The sequence below is a fragment of the Chrysemys picta genome, chromosome 4, assembly GCF_011386835.1.
Source record: "Chrysemys picta bellii isolate R12L10 chromosome 4, ASM1138683v2, whole genome shotgun sequence".
In the NCBI taxonomy this organism is placed as follows: Eukaryota; Metazoa; Chordata; order Testudines; family Emydidae; genus Chrysemys; species Chrysemys picta.
Genome location: NC_088794.1, coordinates 36,520,402 through 36,547,921, shown reverse-complemented (window position 1 = coordinate 36,547,921; position 27,520 = coordinate 36,520,402). Strand labels below are relative to the sequence as shown.

The following is a 27,520-nucleotide window of genomic DNA, read 5'->3' as shown; positions in this document are numbered from 1 at the left end:
TCATCTCCGTTCCCTGCCCAGCACTGAAGCTTGGGGGAACCATTTACAGGGAAAGTACTTATCATCCGTGGCGCTCTAGGGTAGAACATGCTGAGTTCAGACACTCTTTGGAGAATTTAGCTGACAAACCCTAACAAGTCTCTGAGCAGATGTGAATTGAGAATTTTTCAGATGCTCATAATTTGGGAAAATGTATATGGGATCACATAAAGTTATGATACCAGGGTGACCACCTTCCATATTTCGAGCCCTTGCTCCAAAAGCATGAATACACTAGACCATCTCAACAAAATGGATTTCAGGATTTTTTTTTAAGCCTGGGCATAATGTATTTTTCCCTAATCTCATTCTCTGAAATTTCTGAACCATTTTAGCTGATACTTTCTTAAAATATTCGGCCTTGAGGTATACACCCAGCATGGGAAATTTAAATCCGAGTAGTTGAAGATTGGCAAAGTATAAGCTGCTGAATCCAAGAGCTTTATAATGGGAACTGTCTGGCTACCTTAATTATAGGTAGATTCGGCACAAATGGATTTTTATTTTTTATAATTCTGATGCTTAATGCTGATTTGTATTTTTAAGCATTTTTCATTAACTTTTAATTTTTACAGTTGCAGTAAAATAGAGAGGGGTTAGGGTTAGAGCAGTGCTGACTGCGAGGTTGCAGGGGGCCTGAGACACCTGGGTGTTGGGGAGGCCGTGGTCCTGGCCCAGCAGAGCAGAGACCCCCAGCCAGGGCCACAAGGAGGGAAGAGGGACAAGCCCTTTGGCATGGGAGAGGCCATCCCGCTTTTGAATGGCTTTTGCCTGGGGATGACCCCTGCACTCCTGGCCATGAGTGAGTGAGCAAAACCATGACAGTGGGGCTGCAAAGGGTTCCCTGCATAGCTCCAAGCCCAGTGACATCAGATCCTTGTGGGTATGACTAAGGCTGTGCTCACCAGTTGTTATCGATGGATACATTTTCATCAATTTGTGTCAGGTGGAATCAGTGTTTACTGACTAATGCAGGGGTAGGCAACCTATGGCACGCGTGCCGAAGGCGGCATGCGAGCTGATTTTCAGTGACACTCACACTGCCTGGGTCCTGGCTACCGGTCTGGGGGGCTCTGCATTTTAATTTAATTTTAAATGAAGCTTCTTAAACATTTTAAAAACCTTATTTACTTTACAGATAACAATAGTTTAGTTATATATTATAGACTTATAGAAAGAGACCTTTTAAAAACCTTAATGTATGACTGGCATGCGAAACCTTAAATTAGAGTGAATAAATGAAGACTTGGCACACCACTTCTGAAAGGCTGCCGACCCCTGGACTAATGATTTAAATCGAATTCTGCCACGCCTAACTATAGGTGGCACCAACAGCTCTGTCTACAATAAAATACTAACCCTGAAAGGATGTCTCCTAAACTCCAAGGTGTATTGATTTAAATCAAAATGATTTAAATCACTGATTGTAATCATGATTTTTAAATCAACAAGCGAGAAACCTTGGTTTAAATCAGTTTTAAGCTTGGAATTTTTTTATTTTCCTCAAGAAAAGTTGATTCTCATTGGTATAATTTGGTACTTCTTTTTGGTAGCACAAAGTGTACAGTATATCTAAGCACATCTTTTTAAGCAAACATGTATTGTAACATTTATTCAGATTCTTAATTTTTACTTTTTTTAAAGAAATGCATCATTCATTTTCTGTTTACTAGATTGTGCATTTTTTAATTTATTATTTGTGTCAAGCTACATTTGTATAGAAATTGGAATTAAATTAAAATGCAAAAACCAACATTTTAAAATTTATTACTTAAAGAAAATGACCTTTATGTCCTGGATACATTAGAAAGTAGATTTGTCAAAACATGTTTTTCATTTAAAACTGCTTTATTCAACAAAGGAAGTATTTGCAATTAGCTAATAGAACTGATGGTTTCTGGTCACCATGTCCTTCAAGATTTTACAACAGTAGCTCTCATCTTCTCATACCTAATTTTTCTTCATAGATTGGGAGTTTAAAAACAAGAACGTTTGTTTTCCTCTTATCAGTTTCTCAACTTTGAATGAACTAGTCATTGAACTGAACTAGTTGAATAAAATTAAATGAAGAAAACATTCTCTGTACCTGCAGAAAAGCAGAAGTTGATTCATTTATCTGAAATGCAAGACTGTATAAGGCTACAAAAGCAGAACATGTGCTAAGCTGCTCGTCTGTTGCCCATACTGCTTTTTTGAAAGTACAATCTGCCAAAATAGGAGTTGTGATATCAAAGTTGATATCGCCTGTACAGAAGGGGTTAAACAGTTGTTTTTGTTTTTCCTGTCACATGAGGAAGAAACATTTGGCTTTCGGGTCATGTTGATTGACTTTAATGGAGATGAGCCAATAAATGAAGCACCAAAGAAGTGTTAACCTCAGTTTACATTCGGGTATTAGTATAATACAATTCCTTGAAGGCGGAGGATTACATAAACAAGCTTTGATTTATCTATTAACAATCCACTAAACCTTTATTTGTTTTTCATCCTCCAGTCAGGGTTCAGCAGTTTTTAGAGAATATGGGGTGTGTTTGTGTTGTGTTGGTGAGGCTTTCATTCCCATTATTTTTGTGGTTGAATGCATTTAGCTTTTCAGTCCAGGGTTCAGATCCCGTACTCACAATTAGGATGAATTTAGTATCTATTTTGTTTCAAGTGTAAGCTTATTTGCCTCACCATGCAGTCTGGTAATTCTGCACTATTGCAACCTTTCTGCCCAGGAAAAGCTAAGTACTGGAATAGTTGGATTGTGCAGAATGGATAATATCCACATTATACCTGGCCAGCTAGTCTTAGTAATCCTGTTAGGAGCAACATGTTCATTGTCTCTTTCCCCCAAATCTCCTTCACCAAAAGATTAGAACAAAGTAGGGATGAGGCATTTGAACGTGTGTGACTAAGGGTATATCTTCACTGGAGAATTAACTTATCTACACTCAAAGTAGTCCTCAAGTTAGCATAACTTGAGTGAGAGTAGCCTCTGTGATGTAACATGCTGGTGTTATACTTGTATGTGGCGCTGAGACTTCTAGGGTTCTTAATGCTGTGGTAAACTGAGCTGCTCTGAATTAATTTTCAGTGAATTATGGGAGAACTGGTTTGTCTTTTCTGGGCACCCAGGTGGAATTGTGGGAAGACATTGGTGTAGAGTGACACTAGCCTTTGTCCATACTACAGACTGGTCATGTTAAGAGCTGATGAGTTTTGCTCTCTCAGGCTTTAGTGCATACTCCACCTTGGGCCAGCCAATTTGAGTTTAAACCACCACTGTAGTTCAGTTTGTGTGTTGCTGGGACTAGAGTTAGAGTAACACTTGAGTAATAACTCGACTTAACTTTGTGGTTGAAGACAAGGCCTAAAACAAAACATCTGATTTTGTGTTGTGATCTCCATGGGTGTAGGTGTTATGAGTGATTATACTGTAGTGTCCATGTTAGCAAATGGATTACCAGAGTTAATTTTTCTTCTCAAGAATATTTGATCAGATATAGCAAAACTTGTCTTGATGGAGTCTTGGCCATTGTTACTGATTTGATTAGAGATGCAAAGATTTCTTTTTCTTAATAGAGAGACAAGTAACATTAGTATTCAGAGAAATTCTGTAAAATACTTAAGGGAAACAGTATAAGAGACAATTTTACGGTTGAAGCCCACTGACAGGAAGATTTACAAATAAACCAAGGAGCTATTTATCTTTTTGATTCACAGCACCTCCCCTCTCCTCCAGTACACTGTGAGGATTTCTGATTATAGCTATTACTTTACAGATTATTCTGTGAGCATCTAGTCTTAACTTTAAAGTGAAACAAGCACTATTTTAGATTAAAGCAGAGTGTGGGTTTAAAGCACAATAGTTACTCCAGAATAACTCTTCCTGAGGACACCTGAATGAGTGCCTTTTTCTGGTTTAGCTTTTAATCCATTTTGGATTCCGCTTATTCCAGAAGTGTGTCCATACAGGGCTGTATTCTGGAATAGCTATTCCAGTTGACTTCCCCTTACTCTGGGAGTTGGTGTTACACAGTGATAAATTTATTTTGGTTAACGCAAAGTTTTTTTTACACTAGGGATTAGAGCTAGAACTGACTGATTTTAATGTGTTTTTATCCTTCTGTTCCTGTTAATAAGGAACTGTAATCTCCTTCTCCCTGCCCCAGAAAAGGGTTTTTATAGAATATATTGATTCTCTGAATTTCTAAAAACACTTAAGTGGAAAACTGTTTTTAACCTTGCACCATGTTTTTGTACATTTGTTTAACAACATAAAGGTTGCTCCAATCTTCTGATCAATCATGGTTGCTGTTGTCTTGAATAGGAGCCCACCACAACTGAAGTCATTGGCTCCCACAGTCTAGTTGGCCTTGTACTCAAAGTAAAATGTGCTGGTTTATGTAATCAAGTATGGGTACTTCAGTTGATTCAAGCATTGACTAGGATAAGTATGTAAATAAGATAATACTGGGCTATGCCTATTCTGGAGGATCTGGGGTATTTCAGGCTATTGGAGAACTAACAGAAATGCTTGTGAAGTTTGAATGTCACTCTCAGCACTTTACTACATTCTATTGGTGGCAACTGCTGTTAATGCTCATAGTGTGTACACACATCAAAAGTACACCGTACCCCTCAAACATGCAAGTGCCTATTTTGTGAAAGAATGCTAGTGGAAGCCCCTTTTCTTCTCTCTCCCCTGCTAAACATATACTTCAGACTGCCTTTTTTTTTTTTTTTTTTTTTTTTTTAGAAATGAGACTTTAAGCAGGACTCAGAAAAAGACAGAACACTAATTTTTATGCAAGATTTCAAAAAGTCAACCCGGTTGAGAAATTTTAAAGAGACATGGGAGCCTGTGTGGCGAAAAAGTGAAGAGTGCATGATGCTACTTTATAAAAAGCAGTGAAGTTACAAATAACTGTTTCTTAACCAAGAGTGTCAAGTGGGGAAAAAATATAGTTTTGGACTAAGTGTGTATGTGCATGTATGTATTTTTATAATTTGGGAAAAATTATAAGAATAATTCTAAATTATTATCACACTAAGAATAATTATAAATATTTGTTTTCATAGCAAGTGTCCTGGTCATGATGCAGTTCTCATCAGAATATACTGTAACTGTAAGGGGAAGGTTGCTATTTATACTCCAGAAGGGAGTGTATTTTCCAGAGTTTTGCATAATTTTTAGACCAAAATGTCAAGGAGACCAGGATTTGCTTATTATGGATTGGGGCTAGTTGCCTCATACACATAACCTGCCTTTGTAAGGTGCAGTAAGTAGATAGGAGACAAGTTACATATATTGCAGCTCAAATATTGTTGGCATTATGTCTCTTCTGCACTAAAAGACAAACCTCCAAAAAATACTTTAGCAAACTAGCCCTGATACTAATGCTAATAATTCTCACACATTGTGCATTTCATCTGATCACAAATTACTTTATACACCTTTAACAACCTTCCTATTACAATAGGTAGGTAAATCCCTACTTTACAGATGTGGGCAGAAAAGGAGGCACAAATGGATGCTAAATTCTGACAGGAAGTCAGTTGCATTTAGTGGTAGAGTTGGACTTGGAACATAGGAGTCCTGACTCTCTATCCATTGGAACATATTACCTCTCTTTTCCCCTGTCACCTGCTTATATATCCTGGCACCATTAACCTTTTCTGCAGAGCTTTCTCCTAGTAGCATGGCGTTTTTCATTAGTCATTTAAAAAATAGGATTCTATTACAGCCTTCTATTCTTCTAGAATCCTGTTGGGCATCACTGCCTCATTAATCTGTGTTTGTACAGTGCATAGCACAATGGAGTGTTGGTCCATGATGGGGGCTGCTAGGCACTGAAATAATATAAATAGTAAATAATAATTGGTCTATCTTGTTTTGAGGAATCTGAACCTTTTTTTCAGCCCCTTTCTTTCACACAGTCTGTCCCCTGTTCAGATTGGCTGTTGTTCAAAAGCCTAGATGATGTTGACATTGTTTCATGCTGGTTATAATCAAGGTCTGCTACCTGCATTGGTAACAATGTAGCAGTTATATTGTGGTAGGACATTGGCATTCTGTTGTGCTAGACTCTGTACATACAGATACTAAAACAGTCCTTGGAGCCGATAGTTTGCAGCTTAAATAGACAAGACAGATGAGAGAAGGAAGTAGTAGTATTTTGCAGATGGGGGAACTGAGGCCCAAAGGCTAGGTTATTTGAAATTCATACATGAAGTCTTTGGTAAAGCCAAGAGTTTAACTCCAATCTAAGTCCCAGTTCAATACATTAACCTCAAGATTTTCTCTCTAGTAGAGCAGCCAATTTCGGTTAGGGCAGGTGAATTTTCTTACTACGTAACAGTACTGGCTGCAAACAATCTGCTGCTATACAAAGCTAGAAACGCTGAAAGTGGTGAATAGAGAACTTCACAAACAGTGAATTTCTTCTGTTATCCACTGCTTTTTATTCCTTTCTCTAGCCAGTGAAGGCCCATTTCAGAGCCCTAACACCTAACAAGGAAAAAACGTAAATCTAGACTAGTACATGTGTGTGAATTGGAGATTGTAATCTGAACTAAAAGTTTGGACAAGACAATGGTAGCAAACCAAGCAATGTCACCAAACCCAATAACCAGAGCTCTTTAAAGAGGGAAACTCCCATCCACACCTGCACCTGACTTCGTTTACGTATTTCCCCTTTTTATCTCAATTAATATGATTCTTAATCAGGACTGATCCCATACGCTTTATGTGCCACATTTTTTTTTTTTTTTTTTTTTTTTTTTTTTTTTTTTTGCTGTCTCATGGCCTGATGAGACTCAAATTCTTAAAAGCTTTCTTTATTTTAGTCTTCGGTCAATCTCTAAAGTTATAGCCCATCTGTTGTTTTTTTTTTTCATTTTTCATTGTCTAGATCAAAGTGACAAGCTCTTAAAAACCAGGGTATATAACAGTGCATGCATGTGTCACTATAATAACATCTGTGTCACTGGCATGATTTTTAACAGAAGCATGGGAGGCACTTGCATCATAAGTTCTTTTGAAGTGTTTAGTGTTTTTTCGGGAAGTTACCCCTAGGCTAAAATTACTTACACTAACTCTGAGACCAGGGAGAAAACTTGACAGTTTGAGAAAAATCCACTTATATAAGTTTTTTAAATTGTTATAGTGTAAAGAATGAAATAGTAGTTTCTATCACTTAATCTTTCAGATGCTCTTTGATAATAAAAAATCCTAAATTAAACTTTTGCATGAATTTAGTTCAATAAATTAGTGTCATTGTCTGTTTTTGAAGACATTTTTATCTACATATTATGTAAGTTTAAAAAATTTGAAGACCGTATGCATAGGATTCTGTTTTCTTCTAATTCCTTAATATACCAGACTGCTGTGGTCCAGATACATGTGCTCTATCAATGTCTGGAGAATGAAATACTGAGTACAGCATAAACCAGTCTTAAATTCGAGTACTCTGGATACTGGCCAGTCATTCTTTAATCCAGATCCACTGTACCATGTTTGAACATGTGAGTATTAGATTGCACATTCAGTTCAAATTTTGTGTTCTCTGGAAAGTGTGGTACAATGAGTTGTATAGTCTCCAAGCATTTAAGATGTGAATTAAATGGATAATTGCGTTTAGTCAAGTGTACCAACACTGTCCTCTTTAACATCAAAGTGAAAACTAAATTCATTTTTGTAATTAAGATTTCAGAGATGTGTGAAGATGGAAAATGGGGGTGGGGATGTGCGCATTAAAGTTTACAAGTGCAGAAAATACAACATACTTATCTAGGAGCAAAGTTGCAATTGCTATGGGAGCCATGTCATTACTACTTTGGATGTACAACTCAACTATAACAAAGTGTACGGAGATGGAGTTTTTGCGTTTTCTTGTAATATACATTTAAAATATTTTTCTATTTTTAAAATTTAACTTCCCCTCCCTACCCTATCATTTTAAAAATATATTTGTAAGTTGCCAAAAGTACTTCATAATTAATCAAAAAGATTTCAGCAGTATGTCAGACTTGAGGGTGAACCCTCAAAGTAACAATCTTCAGCATTACTACTTGGGGTTGTATTTCTAACCAATCATTTCTGACTTGCATTTAGCAGTAAGTAGGTCACTGGGATGAGGTACTTGTTAAATTCTTTCTGCTATGTGTCTGCCTCTCTCTCATGCCACTGTCCAAACAGGTTTTACCTTGGGGTTGTAAAGTGGTCTTTTCTTCCCTAAACTGATCTTCTGCAATACAAACAACAGTAAAACAGCTCAAGACCCAGCTGCATCTGGAAACTTTTTGGTCTCAGAAGCTCCTACAATATTTGGTCTTAACTAGACTGTTTATGGTATATTTTACATTGTAGGAGCTGATGTGCACCTATCTCAGCACTGGATTAAGCTGGCACTGCTAGGTGTTTTGAAAATAGGTGAAGGTGCAGCATGCGTGTTCTAGGTGAAGCTAATCCTGTAATGAGCCTAATTGTGAGGGATGCTAACAAATCCTGGGCTTGGGGTGAACCAGTTCATTTTGTGCCTTCAAAGTTTTGTGGCCTTGCTTTTAACAACTGTAGTTGAGAAATTTTTTTGGTAGGTGCTGTGAGTTGCACTTCTGTTTAATCTCACATAATGTAAACTGTGTTTCCACATGTATTTAATATAGCATGCCTGGAGAGAATTCTCCTCAAGCATATCTCACGGTTACTTTTACGAACCCTTGTTTTCCCTATGCCCTCATCTAAGTGTGACATTATCAAATAAAAGCATCTCCAGTAATGCTGCCTGGAGCAGACTGAAATGGGACTGGAATTATAACGCCAAGTAGGGGGAGAAACTTGTGCTTCTTGAATGGTGCTCTGTGTCTGGGAAAACTCCAAGCAGTCTCCACTTATTTCCTTCCACTCCTTTCCCACCCAAAGCATGGATAGTCTTGTCCAATGAGAACTGCTGACTCTGGGACCCTCCCTCTCTGTGCTGATTACACCTTGTAGCCCTCAGCCTAGAATTCCATGACAGCTTGCAGTTTGGCTTCGTTTGCTATGCCATATTGACGTAAAACTGAAAACAGTAGTTGTGTTGTACACCTTACAGGGAGGTTATGTATATGTGTAGAAAGTAGTTCAGAATGTTAAATGACCCTGGGGAGAATTTCTTAGCCAAGTTTTAGAAGCGCAGCCTTTTTATATGAAGCTGTGGTCTTGTGTGTTTGTGGGATGGAAGGAGAACAACAAGAGTCTTTCACTTTAGCTCTTTAATATTAAAATACATTATTGCACTAATCCTTCCTTGGAGAGCAGCCCATTTAAGCTTCAGAATTAGGGCAAGAAAATACAGTAAAAGGAATAGTCAAGTCGGAGATGAAACTCTCATCTGTTATGATCTCCAGAAAAAAAAAAAATGGTTAGGAATGACACAAACTGAGCACACCATTTCTTACTGTCTGCCAGGAGCAACTCACCCATGCTGCACTGAGGCAGATAAGTTTTTTTCAATAAGATGGCTTCCTCTGACTTCACTTCTCTTGGCCTGGTCTACACTGGGGGGAGGAAGAGGGGGTCGATGTAAGATACACAACTTTAGCTACGGGAATAGTGTAGCTGAAGTCGATGTATCTTCTTTCGACTTACCTCCTGTCCTCACGGCGTGGGATCGATGGCCACGGCTCCCCTGTCGACTCCGCTACCGCCACTCACCCTGGTGGAGTTCCGGAGTCGACGGGCGCGCATTTGGGGATCGATATATCGCGTCTAGACGAGACGCGATATATCGATCCCCGAAAGATCGATCGCTACCCGCCGATCTGGCGGGTAGTCTGGATGTACCCTTAGTATGTATGTTGCAGCTATGTGCTGGTGCTTTCAGAAAGATACATGTACCAGATCATCAGTGTACCTGTACCTTTTAGTAGAAACTAAACCTTGTTTGTGGATTATTTTTTTTCTTGTTGAGGGAGAAAGAATGTGGATATCTTTTCTTGAAGGGGAGAGAATGTAGAGAAATGAAGGGTTTTTTATCTTGTCTAAAGTGAATTGTGCCTTCCAACCAGGCACTGCTGTGCTGTCTGATTTGGCATTGGGCCATTGCAAGGTTTTCACTTGAATTTGTAGAATGTAGATAACTTGCATTAATTCTGCACTGAAGACATACCCTAATTCAGAAGACTGGCCCTCCAAAAGCATAGCAGTCCTTAACAACTCTTAGGCTTTTTTTCAATATTGATACAGGCAAGAGTGCCATCTGCTGAACCATTATCTTTACTCAAACACCTCCATGTCTTTTAGAAGTGTAGCATCCAAATACAGATCTGACTTAACTCCATTTAGCTAGAGCTCTGAAGTGATCTCAGCACAAGGTGGTATGGGTGGAGGCCTACATACTCGCTAGAAGTTTTCTGATCAAACTACTCATTTTGCTTAGTACATGCAGTAACGCTCACTTTCCTGTTTTTGGTACGGTCTAACTTTATTGAGCTGAACTCTCAATGACTGTCCTGTCTTGCCCACAATTCAAACGCTTTAAGAATTCCTGTTGGCATTTGAACAATATCTTAAAGACTTTTGCAGGTTCACATTAGGCTTCTTCTGACTTCCACACTCCAACTTGCTGCTCTTGCCCCCAACAGAATAGCTGTTTGTTTCTGGTGTTTCAGATTTAGTGAAGATATTATGTACCAATCTCTTCTTTCTGCCTGTTGCAGAGCAAAGCATAGCAATAGCGGAAGCTGAAGAAAGTGGTGGCTGCTCCAAATACTGACTCTTGATCATTGCCACCAGAGCTTTAAGAATACAGTAAAATACTGATCAGTTTAGGTACCATGTCAATGTTTTGAAAGTATTTATCAAATTTGATGAATTTTCTTAAATTCTTGCATCCATTGAATTACAGGGCTTTTATCTCAGCACACTTTGTGGTCAAGAGGGCATGTTCCCTTCCTGACGTTTCTGGGTTGGAGTTGAAAGTACATTTCTGACATCTTTCCTTCTTATACGATCCCCACCCCATCACTAAACTTGTTGTGCCTCTGGGCTGACTTCACTCTTAAGGCCTATGTTAGAGTTGTCATCTCTGAGGCACAGAAAAATCGCCCACTGGCTGTGGGCCCCATCCCACCCCTGCTGGTGGTGAGTCCTATTCCTGAGTGATGGGTCTGTTTCCCCCACTTCAGTCCCGGCGCCAAGAGGAGTTGTGGTGGCCCCGGCAGCCAGCAGGCAAGGGCCTCGCACGCTGCATGCATGCAGCGCAGGGCCTGGGCACTGTCCAGGCTGTGACACTCCCAGGAGGCAAGACTGCTGCATGGGCAGCAAAACAAACAGCGACATGCCACATCTCTGATGGGTAACAGGCAAGACAGTAGAAAAACTGGCCAGGCCAGTCAAAAACTGGCTAGCTGGCAACCCTAGCTCCTCTACACGGAGAGACAATGTGTTCTATGGGTGTGTGATTTTTAAAGTACCCCCATGTGCTTGCTGCACACTAACTGGCCCAAGTAGACCCTGCTAGCACCAACAAAAAGTTCTGGAGTGCGTTTTAAGATAGTATTATGTTAAAGTACACTAGGGAACTTTTTGGTCGTGCCAGCATGGTCTACACAGACCAGTTATGGACAGCATGCTGAAGCACTTTGCAACTCAAACCCCATAGAGCGCACTGCAGCTCTGTGTGGACAAGCCCTCAGTTTCTATCAGGAGTTATGAGACTTTGGATTTGGACAAAACACCAAGTGCTTTTCCCCTCCTGCTGCTGTTGGGATGATAGCAGAATGAAGACTGAAATTACTTTCCAATGCAAATGAGACTTGGAGGTAAACTAAATGATGTAAATGTTCCTGCTGCTAATTCTTGAGTGGTCCCAGAGCACTGGGGACACGTTCTGAGGTAATTAGAAAGTTTACTTGGCAAGGTAATAGCACAAGCACATTAAAGTAAAACAAAAGGGGCAATTAGCTATCTGAATTGAAATATTACATGGCAGGCAGGGACACACAATAGACTGCAATTTAATTTAAAACAGAACTTTACAATCTGACATTACAAGCCCTCATTTCTCATATAAATGCTGAGTTGCACTTTAGCGGCCTCTATTTTTGTTTCTTACGTTATTCGCTTGTCTGAGTGTTTTTGACTTGTTCTTTTCCAAGCCTCTTGATACTATTATACCTCCCTGTGGTACCTGCTTTATGCTGCTTTTATGGAACCCCGAAAGAGGCAAATAAATAGCTAATTGAGCAACAGTTGCTTATAAAATGGTTATAAACACACAAAGCATTATTCATAAGATTGCTAAATATCACTCCTTGGCCTGATGGGTCAACATTCCCATCAGGGTGAGGTCTGAGTGTAGACTGTATCCACCATAAAGCTCTTTGTCTTTGGTCTGGCAGTGGCTGGAGTTAGTATGGAAAGAGTGCCCTCAGTATGCATGTGTTTTGTGAATAGATGTCAGGGGGTGCTCTGCCTTTCCCACTGTCTTTGATTGGTACCTTTTCTTACCCTATGTCATCACTTATGAGATTAACGTTAGTAATTTATCTTGTGTACTGGGAGCAATCTATGCTCAGATATCTGTGATTCTGCTACCATAACAAAGCATAGTGTCTGTAACTGGCCCACGCCCTCACACACCCACTGTGGGGATCTGACACTTTTTATTCTCTAATTTCAGTGCACCTTCCCAAAAAAGCCTCATTATCCCTGTGTGGTAGGAAAGGGCTATATAGGAACCACTTCTCCTTCTACTGAAAGGCACATATGTCCAAGGTGGAACTAACCAGCTGTTAAACAATTGTGCAGAATTTTGAGATAGTATATGAAGACTACGTTTTCAGGATAATTTAAAGGGGAAGAATATAATTATTTGAGTGTGAAGTCTGACACTGGACCTTTAATGTACATCATTGTTGTAATTCAAGTGAATATCAGTATGAACATACATAATTATTTTCAATTATTACACCTTCAAATAAACATGCTGCATTTGAGTACTCCTTTTTTGGATATGACTGTTTTCAGATAAATCTGTTTATTGACCTTATGATCAAAGTCTCTTGTTTTAAAATTCTGAAAATCCAAAGTTACAACTTTCCATGGCACCTAATGGCCATGTTGCACATATGTTTTAAGTTACTAAATTTGACACCATACATAATAAAACATAACTGCTCAAAGTGGCTGCCTTGTGCTTTCTAAAAACCTTTACTTTCGGTTGCATGGGGTATTTAAAATAAGAACTGCGACGCAGAAGCTTTAATTACAAGATGTTACTGGATTTTATGTAAGCATACAACTGTACAGTACAGTCAGCCCAAAGAAGGGATGCAGCTTGCCAAATAGAGAACTGATAGTTGGAGAAATAGAGGAAAGGAAGAGTGCTTCAGGGAGGGGAGAATGTTTCACAAAAGAGAGCATTGAAAGTGGAAGTGTGGTACAGAGGTTAACCATCTGCAAATGGATCAGTGATTACATATGTCAAGGGGAAAAGATCATAGGTTTTCAAATTGTTCAAGTCTGTTTCTTGTTTGACATCCTTCTCAAGAGGTGTATCCCAAAAGTTCCTAAATTCAGTCCTCTATGTGAGGATGTTGAGGCCTTCTATCTGATAGTGTGAATCTTTTAGCTTACTAATGAGGCATGGAGAGGCCAGCTTTCTTGTTAAAATCGTAACAGTGTTATCATAGCGTTTCATATTTATCCTCGTTTGACTTACCTGGAAACAATAAGGTTTTCCCTTAATATTTTGTTAGTGCACTGTAAAAAATTTTAAATGCTTATTGTTTTATGACTGATTTAAAAGGGCTAAATGTCTATGTGAATTTTAGTTGGTGAATAAAGTGTGTGGGTTTCCCTTGCTACTCTGTATTCCTTCTGTGGGTATTCTGCCTCACTCTAGTAGCGTGATTGACTTAATATAACAAGTTTGCATTATTTAGGGGGGAAAGTTTGGGCAGTACCAGACTATTCCAAGAGAGAAGATGATCTTGTGATTAAGGCACAGGACTAGACGTTGGAGAGAGACGTTTTCTTTCTAGCCCTTCCACAGACTTCCTGTGAGACCCTGGAGAAGTCACTTATCCTGTGTCTCAGCTGGATCACTTGGAAGAACAAGGATAAAAATACCTCCTACTGTAATATTCCTCTACTTAACAAGGATATTGAGGCTAAAGCTAATGGATTACAAATCCTGTGGATAGAAGGTACTACATAAATGCAAAACAGTATTCTCCCTGGGCTTTTTGAGTGAGCCACAGGGAGAATACTGGTAGAATTAGATGTCCATAGTCCTCTGATACACATCAGTGGTTTGTGTAGTCACGGCACAGCGCTGGGGGAGAGATCTCCTAGCTCTTTAAAAAAACCACCTCTACGAGGGGCATAGCTACCAGCGCTGGGTGTACTGTCTACACTGCCACGTTACAGCGCTGAAACTTCCAGCGCTCGGGGGGGGTGTTTTTTCACACCCTTGAGCAAGAAAGTTGCACTGCTGTAAAGTACCAGTGTAGACAAGCCCTAAAGAGCAACACACTACTTGCTGATAATGAAGATTAATTATTCCCACTTCTAGCAGGGCTTTCAGCATGGTTACTTCATTAGACTCTGCACAAGCTGCAAACAATAGCATGCTTGCTCACTGTCTTGAACAACCATGATCCTATAATGCCCACTTGGTCTTGTTTACTATTTGCTGTCTATAAATTTGCAAATTGACTGTTACTTCTGCTGATTTTGAACTTCATCCTGGCTCTATCCGGACGTATCTTTTAGGGATTTCACTATCAGGCCTTAAGTTATTAGGTAATTGTGTCTTTGCTGTGGATACTCTTAGGATGCCGCCAATCCCTTCACATCCATCTTAGCTCCCTTCTTCTCCGCTTAAAAATACCTAAAACTTTTACTTTGTAGATGATGTTTTGTTACGTTGTGTTCGGAAAAATTTCTCTTCTCTTTATGTAGAATTTCTCCTTCTGCCTGGGTTTTTCTGCTTGTGGTATTAATTTATTATTAAATTATTGTGCAGTGTCTTGCAGAGCGTGGTGGAGGACTTCATAAGCTGATATTGTTAGAAATGGGGTTTGCTGTGTACCTGAATGCACCCTTGTCTATCTAGCCTTTTGCATTGGGAATAAGAGTGATAAAATATGAAGTTGGGTGTAAAAGTGCTGCTTCCTTTCCTCTACAGGGATTAGTTAATGAAATATGTCTCCCAACACAGTACTGCAAAGAGCTTGGCTGAAAGAGGCTTGCTTATCCCTCACACTACTACTCTTGTCTTGCTGCACGGCTGGCGCCGGTTTGAAAAGGCCAATTCAGATGCTCCCTTATTGGCCCTGGCTCCTCAGACTTGGCTCTAGCTCAGAATGTTTTTTCTTTATTAAAAAAAAAAAGGAGCAGCTGTTTGTCTTTTCCAGCTGAGTTTTTTTTCCCCTCTTTCTCTTGCTGCTTGCTTATTGGCTGAGGAAAAGAGGGAGGGAGGACTGGGTGAAGTAAGCTGTGTACACTCTGTGAATGTGGTTGGACTCGTTTTTACAGGGAGAGAGATTGAAAGAGTGGAGGTGAGGCTGTACTGGCCATTCCTCTCAGCTTTTCCCTCCCGTCCCTCATTTTCTCTTTGTACCATGGTTGGGGATCACTGTAACCTCTCTGGAGACAGACCCGTACTCTCCCAGAATCCCAAAACTGGATTAAGCTGCAAAATGGTTCTACAGGCGGTGGGTAAAGTGCTAAGGTAACAATCAGGTTGTCGTCATTTTAGAAATTAAGGAAGAGGTACAGGGCAGGGAGTTGGCATGCATAGCAAAATGGGGAAAACTTTTAGTTTGGAGCATACTTTATTTTATTTCATTTGATTTCAAAAGCACAAATAAGTGTGTAGTGGGGGAAACTCTGTAAAGACGATGTAAAGTAGAGATGCATTGTGAGAGGGGGATTTAAACAATATTGTGAGGTAGACAACTGGCAAAGTAACCTTTGGTCTTGTCCAACATTTTTAAGGAATGGGGAATCAAAAGCTGTGTTGATTTGCCTCTAAAACTTAATTGGGAGCCATATAAATGTGGAATTTGTATCAAAAACTTTTTGAATTTATACCAGTGTTTAAAACTGTTTGTCAAATGTAATACTCTAGTGAAATAGAGTTTGAAGGCATCTGAGAGGGCTGAGTTTCAAGGGGATGGTTGGTGAATGGCTACTTGTTTTCTTCATTGGTAGTGTTACTTGAGTAAGTAGTTTGACCAAGAATCTACATAATGCACGTGGCTTTTTTGTCTGTACATTGGTAAAGAATATGCTTTAAAAATTAGTTCATGTATTCTAAACATACTGTTACGAGTCTGATTGTACGTGTATGTAAATATCAAGACCAAAAGGAAAACTTTTGGCAAGTATAATACCTTGATCGAGGAGAGTTCTGATCTGTTCTGGGTTGAAAGGAAAATTTCATCACAAATATTAGAAGAAACAGGCTTGATGTTGGGGAAAATGTAGCTTTTTATTTCTATTAACATGTGCTCAAATATCTTTCTAAACTGTGAAGAATTAGTGCACAAGCCCAAAGAGGGGCTTTGTTGCATGCACATAACTTTATTTGGCAAGCCTCTGCGTGCGGCTGTTTCCTCTTATTGATGGCGAATTGTTAAAAATGTTTGTCAACAGAAACATTATCCCACGTCTTCCTTCTTTGATTTATGGGTGCTCTGACACCACAGTCTGCACTGTGAAGATGTTCACTAAACTTGAACTTTGACAACTAAGTAAAGACAGGAAAAACTGGACTAAGATCTGACTTTCATTTCTGCTAGAGAACTTGACTGTGCTTAAGTTAGAGGGGATGCTCTTTTTTTAATTGTTAATTTTAAATAATAGCTGTCTTCCCCTTTTCCTTTTGCTTGCTCTGTCATTCCCCTTTTCATGCTTTTGTCTCTCATTGATACTTTCTAAGGGGTAGAGTTTTGAGGAATGGTAAGTTCCTTTCCCAGCTCTTCAACTAGTTTAGTGTTTCAGAACTGTTTCAGGTTCCGTTCTTTGTTTGCAAGGTTTTTTTTAGGTTCTGTAATTCAGTGTGGTGGTATGCAGTAAGTCCTATCTTAAAACACTTTGGCCAGTAGCTGGCTATTCATGTTGTGAACCTTTTTGAAGTTTTAGTAGCTGTTCTATTGGCAGCACTCCCAGATGTAGATACATTGGTGCCTCTGAAGGAAAATATTGCCAAAGCCTTTGTTCAGGGTCTGTAATAGCTGGTCTTAAATATAGGTAACTTCCCATGACTTACAAGTGAAACATATACATCTGTATGTTTGAGAGCTGAATAATTTTGACAAGTCACAATGAACTTTAAGTCTTACTGATATTTTTTTCCTATTTTGAGAGTGTGTATATTACACTTCTGTATAATTTATTTTTGGTAACCACACTGTAATTTCTTCTGAAGTTACTTGTGCTACTGCATGTCTCATTTTCTAAAGCATATACCATAACTCTAGCATGAAAGAAGGGAAAAGCTGCCATAGTAGGTGTAATGTTTTAGGCCTGGATGTTGAAGAAATGAGATGGATTTTATTTTGCTTCGGCTACTATTGGACAGGTGTTTGTGGATAAATTACTATATTTTGTGTCATAATGCATAAGTACTTTTTCTTCTCCTACATTTGAATACTTCCCAGGACCTGATGGTTCTTGTGTGTCGCTGTCCTTTTTTTGCATTTGCCTGTTTGTCCTGGGCCACCAACTTCTGCATCCAAAAGAAAAAAAAAATGTGAAGTCACCTCACTGTCCCTGCCAGACAGCAGCCCAGCTCAGCCTGTTTGGACTCTGGCCTGGGACTCAGATCTGGGTTTGTTCCCTGGATCTGCTGCAAACTCCTCCTGTGACCTTGTATGAGTCACTTAATCTCGCTCTGCCACAGTCTGTGAAAAGGAATAATACTTCCTTACCTCATAAGAGTGTTGACGATAGATTCATCACCCTATAAAGAGCTCAAATACTAGGATGATGGGTGATAGTAAGAACATAGGTCTGAGATTGGCCTAAGACAGGGGAAGTTAATAGGTGGACCACGGGCCAAATCTGGACTGCCAGATGCTTTCGAATGGACTGTGGGATTTTTTTATTTACTTATTATGATCATTACTGTTGTTGTGGTATAAAAATTTGCTCTGGAGTTTGGACCTTGACTATAACTTGACCAAGAAATTTGGACCTTGACAAAAAATAGACTACCTCGTGTCTAAGGAGTGAGGTATGCAAGTTCGTTGCAAAAATAGTCTGCTAGCACTTCATAGCAACATGTAAGGCCAGTGATGCTATTGATGAAAGTGGGAGAGACATAGGCCTGGTTATAGGAAAAATTTCTTCTTGATGATGATTGGTGTCATTCGTTTGGTACTTGTCTGACTGCAAGTGTAGGACATAAGAACGGCCCTACTGGGTCAGACCAAAGGTCCGTCTAGCCCAGTATCCTGTCTTCTGACAGTGGCCAGTGCCAGATGCCCCAGAGGGAATGAACAGAACAGGTAATCATCAAGTTATGCATCCCGGCACCCATTCCCAGCTTCTGGCAAACAAAGGCTAGGGACACCATCCCTGTCCATCCTGGCCAATAGCCATTGATGGACCTGTCCTCCATGAACTTATCTAGTTCATTTTTGAACCCTGTTATAGTCTAGTCTAAGACAAAATGTATTCAGCACAGTTATAAATGTGGCTTTCTTAAACCATGCCAAACTCTGTTTGTGGTGGTCTACACTGAAGTTGAAGTGGTGTGAACTTCTGAATGACAACCATTGTCAGTGACCAGTAACTTTTCCTGTGTAGATCAGGCCTTGAAACTACTTGTGGAGAATATCAAAGGGACTGCTATTAGCTGGGTGAAGAAAGGCTTGGTGGATTTTTGTGTGTGCCAGTGCTGAGTATGTAAACAGTTTGCTGACCTCTAAGGTTTTGTCTACACTGGCAAAATTAGAATCCTAAATTCCACACTGATTCAGCTCCACTGTTTGGAAGTTTTGATGTGGACGTGGCTCAGCAGTGACAAAAAACAGTGGTAAAATGCCACTGTCTAAACAGACTCCACCATTGCTACTGCTTATGGAGCTGCACAGGCTGAGAATTACAAATGACAGTTTTTCTAGTGCAGATGCATTACACATTAATTACAACAAATATGTTGTTTTACTTAAATGTAATGTTTTATACTTTAACTTTTCCTCTGCACTGCAATGCCCTCCACCTTTGTTTTTGTCTTCTGTTAGGTGGTAATGTAGGGTTAATTCCTCCTTGTTGTCAAGTAATGTCTCCAAACCATAGGGGAGAGACTAGCGGGGAAAGATTAATGTGTATATCTTAAAAATAGTACAATAAAGAGAGATTTTTGGGACAGAGGGAAAAGAGGGAGAATATATAGGGAAGGTGTTAGATAACAAAGTAGGGAAAGAGAGAATGGGATGTCCAATGGTTGAATAGAGGAAAAAGAATAAACAATTGATAACTTAAGAAAATATGAACCGTAATTCTTTATAGGAAAGAAAAAGGGGAAAACCAAGTGAAGCCAGGAAGGCAAAGTAGGGGCAACAAAAGCAGCAGATGTATTGTCCGTCTACTTGCATTTTTTTAAAATGAGACATGCTCTTGTGTTTTAATATTCCTTTAAATTATAGGGGGCTTGTCTTTGAAGAGTTGTGCACAGTGCCTCTTTTTCATCCTGTCCATACTTACAGCCTGCAAACTTTACCCAAAAATTACTAACCCCAGTACAAAGCCTACTAATTTTTGCTGAAGATATAACAAATTAAAAATACCATTAGAACAGTCATAAAGTCATCTCAACATAGCTGACCTGAAGTTGCACATGTCTCTTAGCATGGAGTTTAATAGGATTTCCAGGCAACAGATAAAAGGCTCTCTGATATATAAATGCCTTTTTGAAATATGTTAATTTTAAATATTTTCCCCCAAACATCGATGAACTCTGGACAGTTATTTTTATCCAATTATTGAAAGAAAATTAAACAGATACAATTGTGTACTGTTTCTTCCATTTAGCACAAGATGGAGATGTTGGGGATGGGGGGGGGGGAGAGGAGAGACAAAAATAATTATGCAGAAACATTGTAAGCACACTGACCTCAGTTTACCCATATCATATCATTCTTCAAATATTGGTAAAACTCCATGTACAAGAAAGCAGGAGGTTAGTATAGACTGTTCATCAAAGCCTTCTTTTTAGTCGCCTTGAATAATTAAAAGGTAATAGAGGAAGTAATACTAATCTATCCAGCCCACCTTTCTTTATTCTGTTCCCATTAGTAATTGACCTGGGCCATCTGAACTCTTAATCCTTGCTCTGAGCTGTGTTTTAATACTTTTCAGACAGTTTTCTCTATCTGTGTAAATATTTTCATCATGTGAATAGACACCCAAATGTGATTCAGAACCTGAGTTAGCAGTGGGAGTGGTCTGTGGTATGTCTGCTTTTCCTCTGACAGCTTAGATCTTTTGCAGATAATATTCAGAGATGACTTACTTCATTTATCATGTAGCATCTCTTCCCATGCCTTTGCTTTTCCTTTTAAGTCTCTGCTGAAATTAGTCATCGTGGATAGTCGCTTTGTGTCACAGATATGTTATGATGTAAAATGGGTCTTTCCTGAATTATGTAATCTAACGACCCCTGTTATTGTACATAGTATGCATGGTCCTTTTACATCCGCCTACGTATTTCATCTCTTGGAGAGTCTGTAAAAATAAGCTACTTTAGACTCTTCTTTCTGGCTAGCGTCCCCACCCCCTTTCTTGTGGTAAGTTATGTAAGGCAATTTGCAAACAGAAAAGAATATAAATGTGTGTCTGGTCTCTTATCAAGCTACCGTAACTTGCTTTGATGCTTGATAAATGAATGCATTTTTTTTTCCATAGCCTGATTTGTCTTGGCGTCGGATTCTCATAGTTGTGCAGTATACTTTGTATGTTATACACCAAAAATATTTAGGAATTCAGAAACAAAGCTCCCACTCCTTTAGCCTTCTCTCCCCCAAATGCTACTGGGGAGGTTAAAAAGGAAACACAAAGCATAGTCCTGACATTGTACTCTGGTTTTTTTTATAGTAACCATACTGTAATCTTCTATTGTGCTTTCTTCTTGTCATTGAATGATCTCTCTGCCTCCTGCCTCCCACACCTTTTCATGTTGCTCAGTTAGTTTTCAGGTAAGTGCTGGGGGAAGCAAAGTGGTGTATATATATTGGCCTTTTAACCATGTTAACAAGCTCTATTTAAAAACTATCCCAACTGGTTTTTAATGAGGTTTGAAGTGTGCAGTGCAGATAAGCCAAACAGTGTCTTTTAAAAAATGGTTTTTTTTCTAGCCTAGGTTAAAACACTATTTTAATTAACTGTATTAGCCATAAATGTGTTTAAATAGTGTTCCCTAACATGCTTAAATGTAGATTGGGGGCCATTTAGAACTGTCTAGATTATTTTTGTCTTGTTCTTTTTCTAACTTCCATTGTGCTAAAATAGTTTAAAGGAGAAATATGTGACACATTGTCTGCAGTTGGAGTTCAGTGTCTTACCTTTTAAAGTGAAACGTGATTGCTTTTTAATCAAAATCACTATAGGCTTCCTCATTTCATCATTGCAAAGAGATAGGAAGGAAGTGACCTGGGACTGAACCCTCTCTGACATTAGAGACTAGGCAAGATTTATTTTATTTGCCATTGCATGATAAGGAAGAAATATATAGGGGACTCTGTGGGTGGCTCTTTTCCTAATTTGGTGTGTGAATCAAGTGCTAGCAAAAATGAACTATTTCCGACCATCCCTGGAGACTGAAGTCTTCCGTTTATGCCCAGAACGGATACAGTCTAGGCAGAAGCAGTGCAGGCTTCCCCACACTGTTGATGGGGAGACCACTACTTGAGGGGAAAGGGTAGCTAGTTCTCTAGATTGACTCAGAACGTAAGAACGGCCATACTGGGTCAGACCAAAGGTCAGTCTAGCCCCGTATCCTGTCTTTCAACAGTGGCCAATGCCAGGTGCCCCAGAGGGAATGAACAGAACAGGTAATCATCAAGTGATCCATCACCCATTCCCAGCTTCTGGCAAACAGAGACTAGGGACACCATCCCTGCCCATCCTGGCTAATAGCCATCGATGGACCTATCCTCGATGGATCTAGTTCTTTTTTGAACCCTGTTATAGTCTTGTCCTTCACAACATACTCTGGCAAAGAGTTCCACGGGTTGACTGTGTGTTGTGTGAAAAAATGCTTCCTTTTGTCACCTGCTATCTATTAATTTCATTGGGTGACCCCCTCCTCCTCTCTTGTGTTATGAGGAGTAAATAACACTTCTTTAATTACTTTTGCCACACCAGTCATCATTTTATAGACCTCTAGCATATTCTCTCTCCCCCCCCCCCTATTCGTCTCTTTTCCAAGCTGAAAAGTCCCAGTCTTATTAATCTCTTCTCGTATGGAAGCCATTCCATACTCCTAATCATTTTTGTTGCCCTTTTCTGAACCTTTTCCAATTCCAATATATCTTTTTTGAGATGGGGCGACCACATCTGTATGCAATATTCAAGATGTGGGCATACCATGGATTTATGGAGAGACCATATGATATTTTCTGTCTTATTATCTGTTCCTTTCTTAATGATTCCCAACATTCTGTTCACTTTTTTGACTGCTGCTGCACATTGAGCAGATGTTTTCAGATAACTATCCACAATGACGCCAAGATCTCTTTCTTGAGTGGTAACAGTTAATTTAGACCCCATCATTTTATATGTATAGTTGGGGTTCTGTTTTCCAATGTGCATTACTTTGCATCTATCAGTCCTTACTTTCTTTGCTCATGTGGCCAACAAAATTGCTTCTAGTGCTGGTGGTAAGAGTGGGTTTTTCGATGGTAGTTTTTCTGCTTGGAACTGGACTGCTACTAGCCATCAGATGCTGGGGGGGGCGGGGGGGGTTCTGTCAAAGAATGCTAGCAAGTTTATCTACCTGTTGGGCTCGATTTGAAGTGGTGATCTAGAGAGAGACTCTACATCCTGTTTCCAGCCCACTGAGCCATGCAGTCCTCCATTTCACTTGAATAAGTGGAAGGATATTCCAACTGTAATTCTGTAGAAATGTCATGACCCGCATGTGTTTATAAAAGTGCTTATGTTTGTGCACCAAACTCTTGTGGAGTTAGCTTCATGGAGTGGAATCGGTGTTTCTTCATAGGCACTTACAGTGTTGTGCAGGTATTTTGGTTGCATATTTTTTGTCCTGCAAAGTGGTAGCCACAGCGGGTAGGACCACTAAATTTTTTTTGCTTGTGTATTGAAATAAACCGTACTGTATTTTCCTTCTAGTTGTGTGTGTAAAAAAACAAAACAAAAAACAAACAAATAAAAAAAAGGGGGTTTGTGATTAAACCTTTCTTTCCTCAGCTTTGATGATACAGATATTGATCTTTTTCTAAAGATCAATCCTAGAGGCATTTTGGGACTCTGTGGGCCCAGTCTTTGGGAATAATAAACAGTTCATAGTAATCTTAAACCTTGAAACCGTTCTGCTATCCTCTGTCTCTTGACTCCTTGCTGTGTGTCTGTGTCATAGGAGTTGCTTTACATTTTATTTACTGGTTAATTCTGCCTAGACCAAGTTCTCTACTCCTATGCATACAAATGGTGAACATGCAGCATGAACCTTTTTGAGAATTCCCTGGAAATCTTTGATTTCCCCTTTTATCTCCCATGTTTTAATAACCCATCCTTTTACTGAGTATGTGCTTTCCTTTGATGGGGGAGTGTGTCTTCATCTCAGAGATTTTAAATATGTATCCAGCATTCTGTGTGAACTGAAAGTCCATCTGTGCCATGTTTCCTCATTCTGTGTAAACACTCCCAAACCCTTTACCAAAAGAGTATATAGGCCACAAAATCGGTACTGTTTTTCTCTTGCCGGAGCAGTTTCTCTTGTTTAACTAACATTTTATAACGCTGCTCCTCCAGGGCAGGCTGATGTTTGGAAATATCTTACTAAAACTGAGCTCTTATTGATCGACGCTCTGTCTGAGATATATAGGGCAGGATTTACCTGCCCACCAGTCAAACATCAGTTTGCACTAATGTAGCAAAGTCACAGAAAATAATTAGCAGGTAAGCAATTATTCTGTTGGATAACTAGGAGAAGCAACTTTCTAGTCTTGTTTGTATTGCCTATGTTATCAGGCAGATCAGAACTTCAGACTTCTGTATCCTAAGGTACAGAAAATGAGCCTTTACTTTAACATTTATTTATTATGGTGCTATATAAATGCTTAATCATTTTATTTAATATTTGTGTATATCGCCAAATGTAGAGATATGCATGGTGTTTTAATAGTTGAACAGAAATCTAGTTGGCTTTGTTAAAGTACTTCAATTTGCTTTGGCTCTTATTTTAGTAAACAAAATTTAAATTTATATTTAGTTCTTTGATGACTTCAGAGTATCTGCATTCTGGTTCCGCCACTTTTGGGCCATTAGTTCTAGGGCAGGTTTTGCTGCTGCATTACTTATATCTTGGAAATGTAGAGTTAAGTTTGGAGTCATCTGAAAACAATATTGCAACATCGAGTTCATCTGAAATGCCTGTCTGAGGCCCGTCAACATAAATGAGAGTTGGGTGTTCTTGCTGCTGACCAAAGTTAACAAAAAACAGACTATCTTGTCTTGATGTGCACAGATCCTGCAGTTATGATATGGAATTGAAAATGAGAAAGCGATTCTCTTGTTGGAACTTACTTTTATTGGTGAGAGAAAACAGTGAATTGAAGTCCTGCATCCATTGATTTTTAACTTGTGGACTGCCAGTACATAGTGTGTCTGCATAGTTCTTTGGTCACTGACACTTCATTATAGAAATAAGTGATTGCTTATTCTCCTGAAAGGGAACCTCTGAATGTGGATTAGCCCTGCATCCACCCTTTAGAAGAAAGATAATAAAGTTTTAGGAATTAATGTAAGCCCTTAATGATCTGTATAGGGTTTAGTGAGAACACAGATATTGGAAATCTGTCTGATACTGTTCAACTGAAAATGCCACTCCAGTGCAATCTTCCCATTTTCGCTCCCATCCCCTTTCATCTTAGCCATGTTCCCTCCCACACATTTTTCAGGATGAGTGGGGTTGTTCAGAGCTTGTCCAAGGAGGACAGCTTAGATCAGAGAGAGAAGTTCCCTGGCTAACAGGATCAGGGAAGATATTCCAGACAGAAGGAGTATCATAGGAAATTTTGCATGTGTTTGGGCAGGGAACAATACAAAGTAGGCATACAAGGAAGCAGCAATGAAAGTAACAGGCTCTCCTTCTCTTACCCCGCTACAGAAGTACCAGTACCATGTGTTTATATCTACTTTTCAGTGACAAATTTCTGAGCAAAATAATCTGCATCATGAGCAGGGAGAATGAATAGTTGTACATTTCTCACAGAGTAGCTGATGCAATGAATTAGCAGACTTGGCTTTCTTCTCTGAAGGCAGAAATTCAAATGCCACTTAGATCAAATTTGAAGAAGGGTTTTGGTGGCTCCATCGACTTTCTTGTGGTCACTTATCCATATCACTAATCAGCCTGATTCAGTCTGTGCTCAAGAGTATCTAAAACTAACATAACCGTGTATACCTTGGGTCAGAACTGGGATTTATTGGCAATGCTGAGGTGAGGAAGTTTGCAGTAGACTGGACTATACAGTGAAGGACCAATAATGAAAACCCATTTCTCAATTTTAAGTGTGGGTGGAGTTTTCACCTATGTTTTTCTTGCTTTATCTTTCTGTAGAGTTGCTACCATTTATTTAGTGGCACAGACCTTATAAGGTCTGGAAACCAATATTAATATATGATTGATTTTTATTTTAAATCAGATCCTTAAGGTAGTTTGTCTTAGTTGTGTGCCTTTTAATATAATCATGTTGACATTTGATTAAATGAGTAACTTTAATTTCAATAAGCTCGTTGAGGTAGCTTCACAAGGTTAAAGGTATTTTTTAATTGCTAACAGTTTGGTAAATATCTATAAAATTCTATTACGATTCTTTTCTGTCTCCCATAGTTTGTAACTTTACACAATATTCTGGGGGTCACTTCTAATTGGGATCGTAAATCCCTACTCTCTCTCAAACCAATTAACACTCACCAGTTCGTGTATGTGACAGAATCAGCGGTGTACAACCTGGAACTGTGGGACCACTGTGCCTCCTTAACTCTCCATCCTGGGTCGTCATCTCACAAAGCTTTGCCAGTGACAAGCAGCAAACCCCTCCAGGCACTGAGATCACTCCGCCATCAGCATGTGGAGCCACACACCCAGATAAATTGCATGAATGCTCTCTGAGCCACTCATGAATCATACAGAGAGAGGCCCCAGCCAGTCACTCCTGCCCCCAGCCTTGCACCCTGAAAATATACCTTCTTACACTGTTCAAGACTTCCTTGGATAGTGCAAGCTCATTAATTAGTTTGCCACTTCTTCAAAGGAAAGTGGATATGCACCAGCCTTTGTAATCTGAGCAGAGATTTCCCAAGCACTTTAACCCAAAACACGTTGTTTTAGATAAAATATAAAACAGATTTATTAACTATAGAAAAATATATATTAAGTGATTATAAGTAGCAGGCATAGAGATCAGAGTTGGTTACTTAAGAAATAAAAATAAATTTGCAACCTAAATTCTGCAGACTAAGCAAGATTTTAATCAAGTAGTGTCTCACTCTAATGTTACAGGCAGTTCACAGTTTTCAATACCATTACTCACACTGATCTCCCTTCCAGCTTGGGACCAATCTCCGTAGTTCAAAGTCTGTCTTCCAGATGATCTTCCAGGTTGGGGGAGGAAGTGGCCGAGTGATGTCCCTGTCCTTCGTTTATACTTTCTTCCAGCTGCTAGAAAGATCTTTGCCCAGAGTTGAAGGTTGGGCAGTCCCCATTGTGTAAGTGCCCTCTCCTAAGGAGCATCTGGGAGAGTGGATTCTTCTGGATGGGCCATTAATGTCTGTCTGGCCAGTAATAGCTGTTCCTTCCTTGCAACTGAAATGCTGACTGTGGGCATTTCCCAACCTCATAACATATTTCAGTAACACATATAGCAATACTGTACTTCATAACTTCACATACAGTTCAACAGATCAAGGCTTTTAAAATGATACCTCACAAGACATGCATTGTGCAAAACGTATCATAATCATATGATGATGGTGAATATGGGGGTCCAGGGTGCTACTTTGAGGTACAGAGCGTTACAATGTAATAACAGTTTTTTTAGAAAGTTATCCTTATTTTAACCCTGATTCTATAGGTAAGGTTTTTTAATCTGTAACCCAGCAAAGCTAAAGCTAGTGGCAGAATTTCACTTCACCTTTTTTCCTTAACTGAGACAGCTATAATTTGAGTATCTTGTTACTTAATGTGTACATACAATGTTTAAGCTCTGTAGCAACTTCTTCAGATACAAAATACCCTTTGTGTGTAAAGGG

General features: G+C 39.3%; 1 protein-coding gene across 12 annotated transcripts in view; it reads left to right on the top strand.

The window, feature by feature from the left end:
- The window catches only part of MOB2 (MOB kinase activator 2), a 160,516-nt gene that overhangs the window by 97,554 nt on the left and 35,442 nt on the right, over positions 1 to 27,520 (top strand). Inside the window, exon 1 of one of the 12 annotated variants that reach the window (XM_065592028.1) lies at positions 15,512 to 15,573. The exons of 10 other annotated variants lie outside the window; for them this stretch is intronic. In XM_065592028.1, coding sequence (XP_065448100.1) covers positions 15,527 to 15,573 — 47 coding nt within the window. In that variant the 5' untranslated portion in view covers positions 15,512 to 15,526. Of the gene's footprint in view, positions 1 to 15,511; positions 15,747 to 27,520 lie in introns of those variants that run through there. One more of the 12 variants, XM_005307773.5, reaches the window with a different exon arrangement.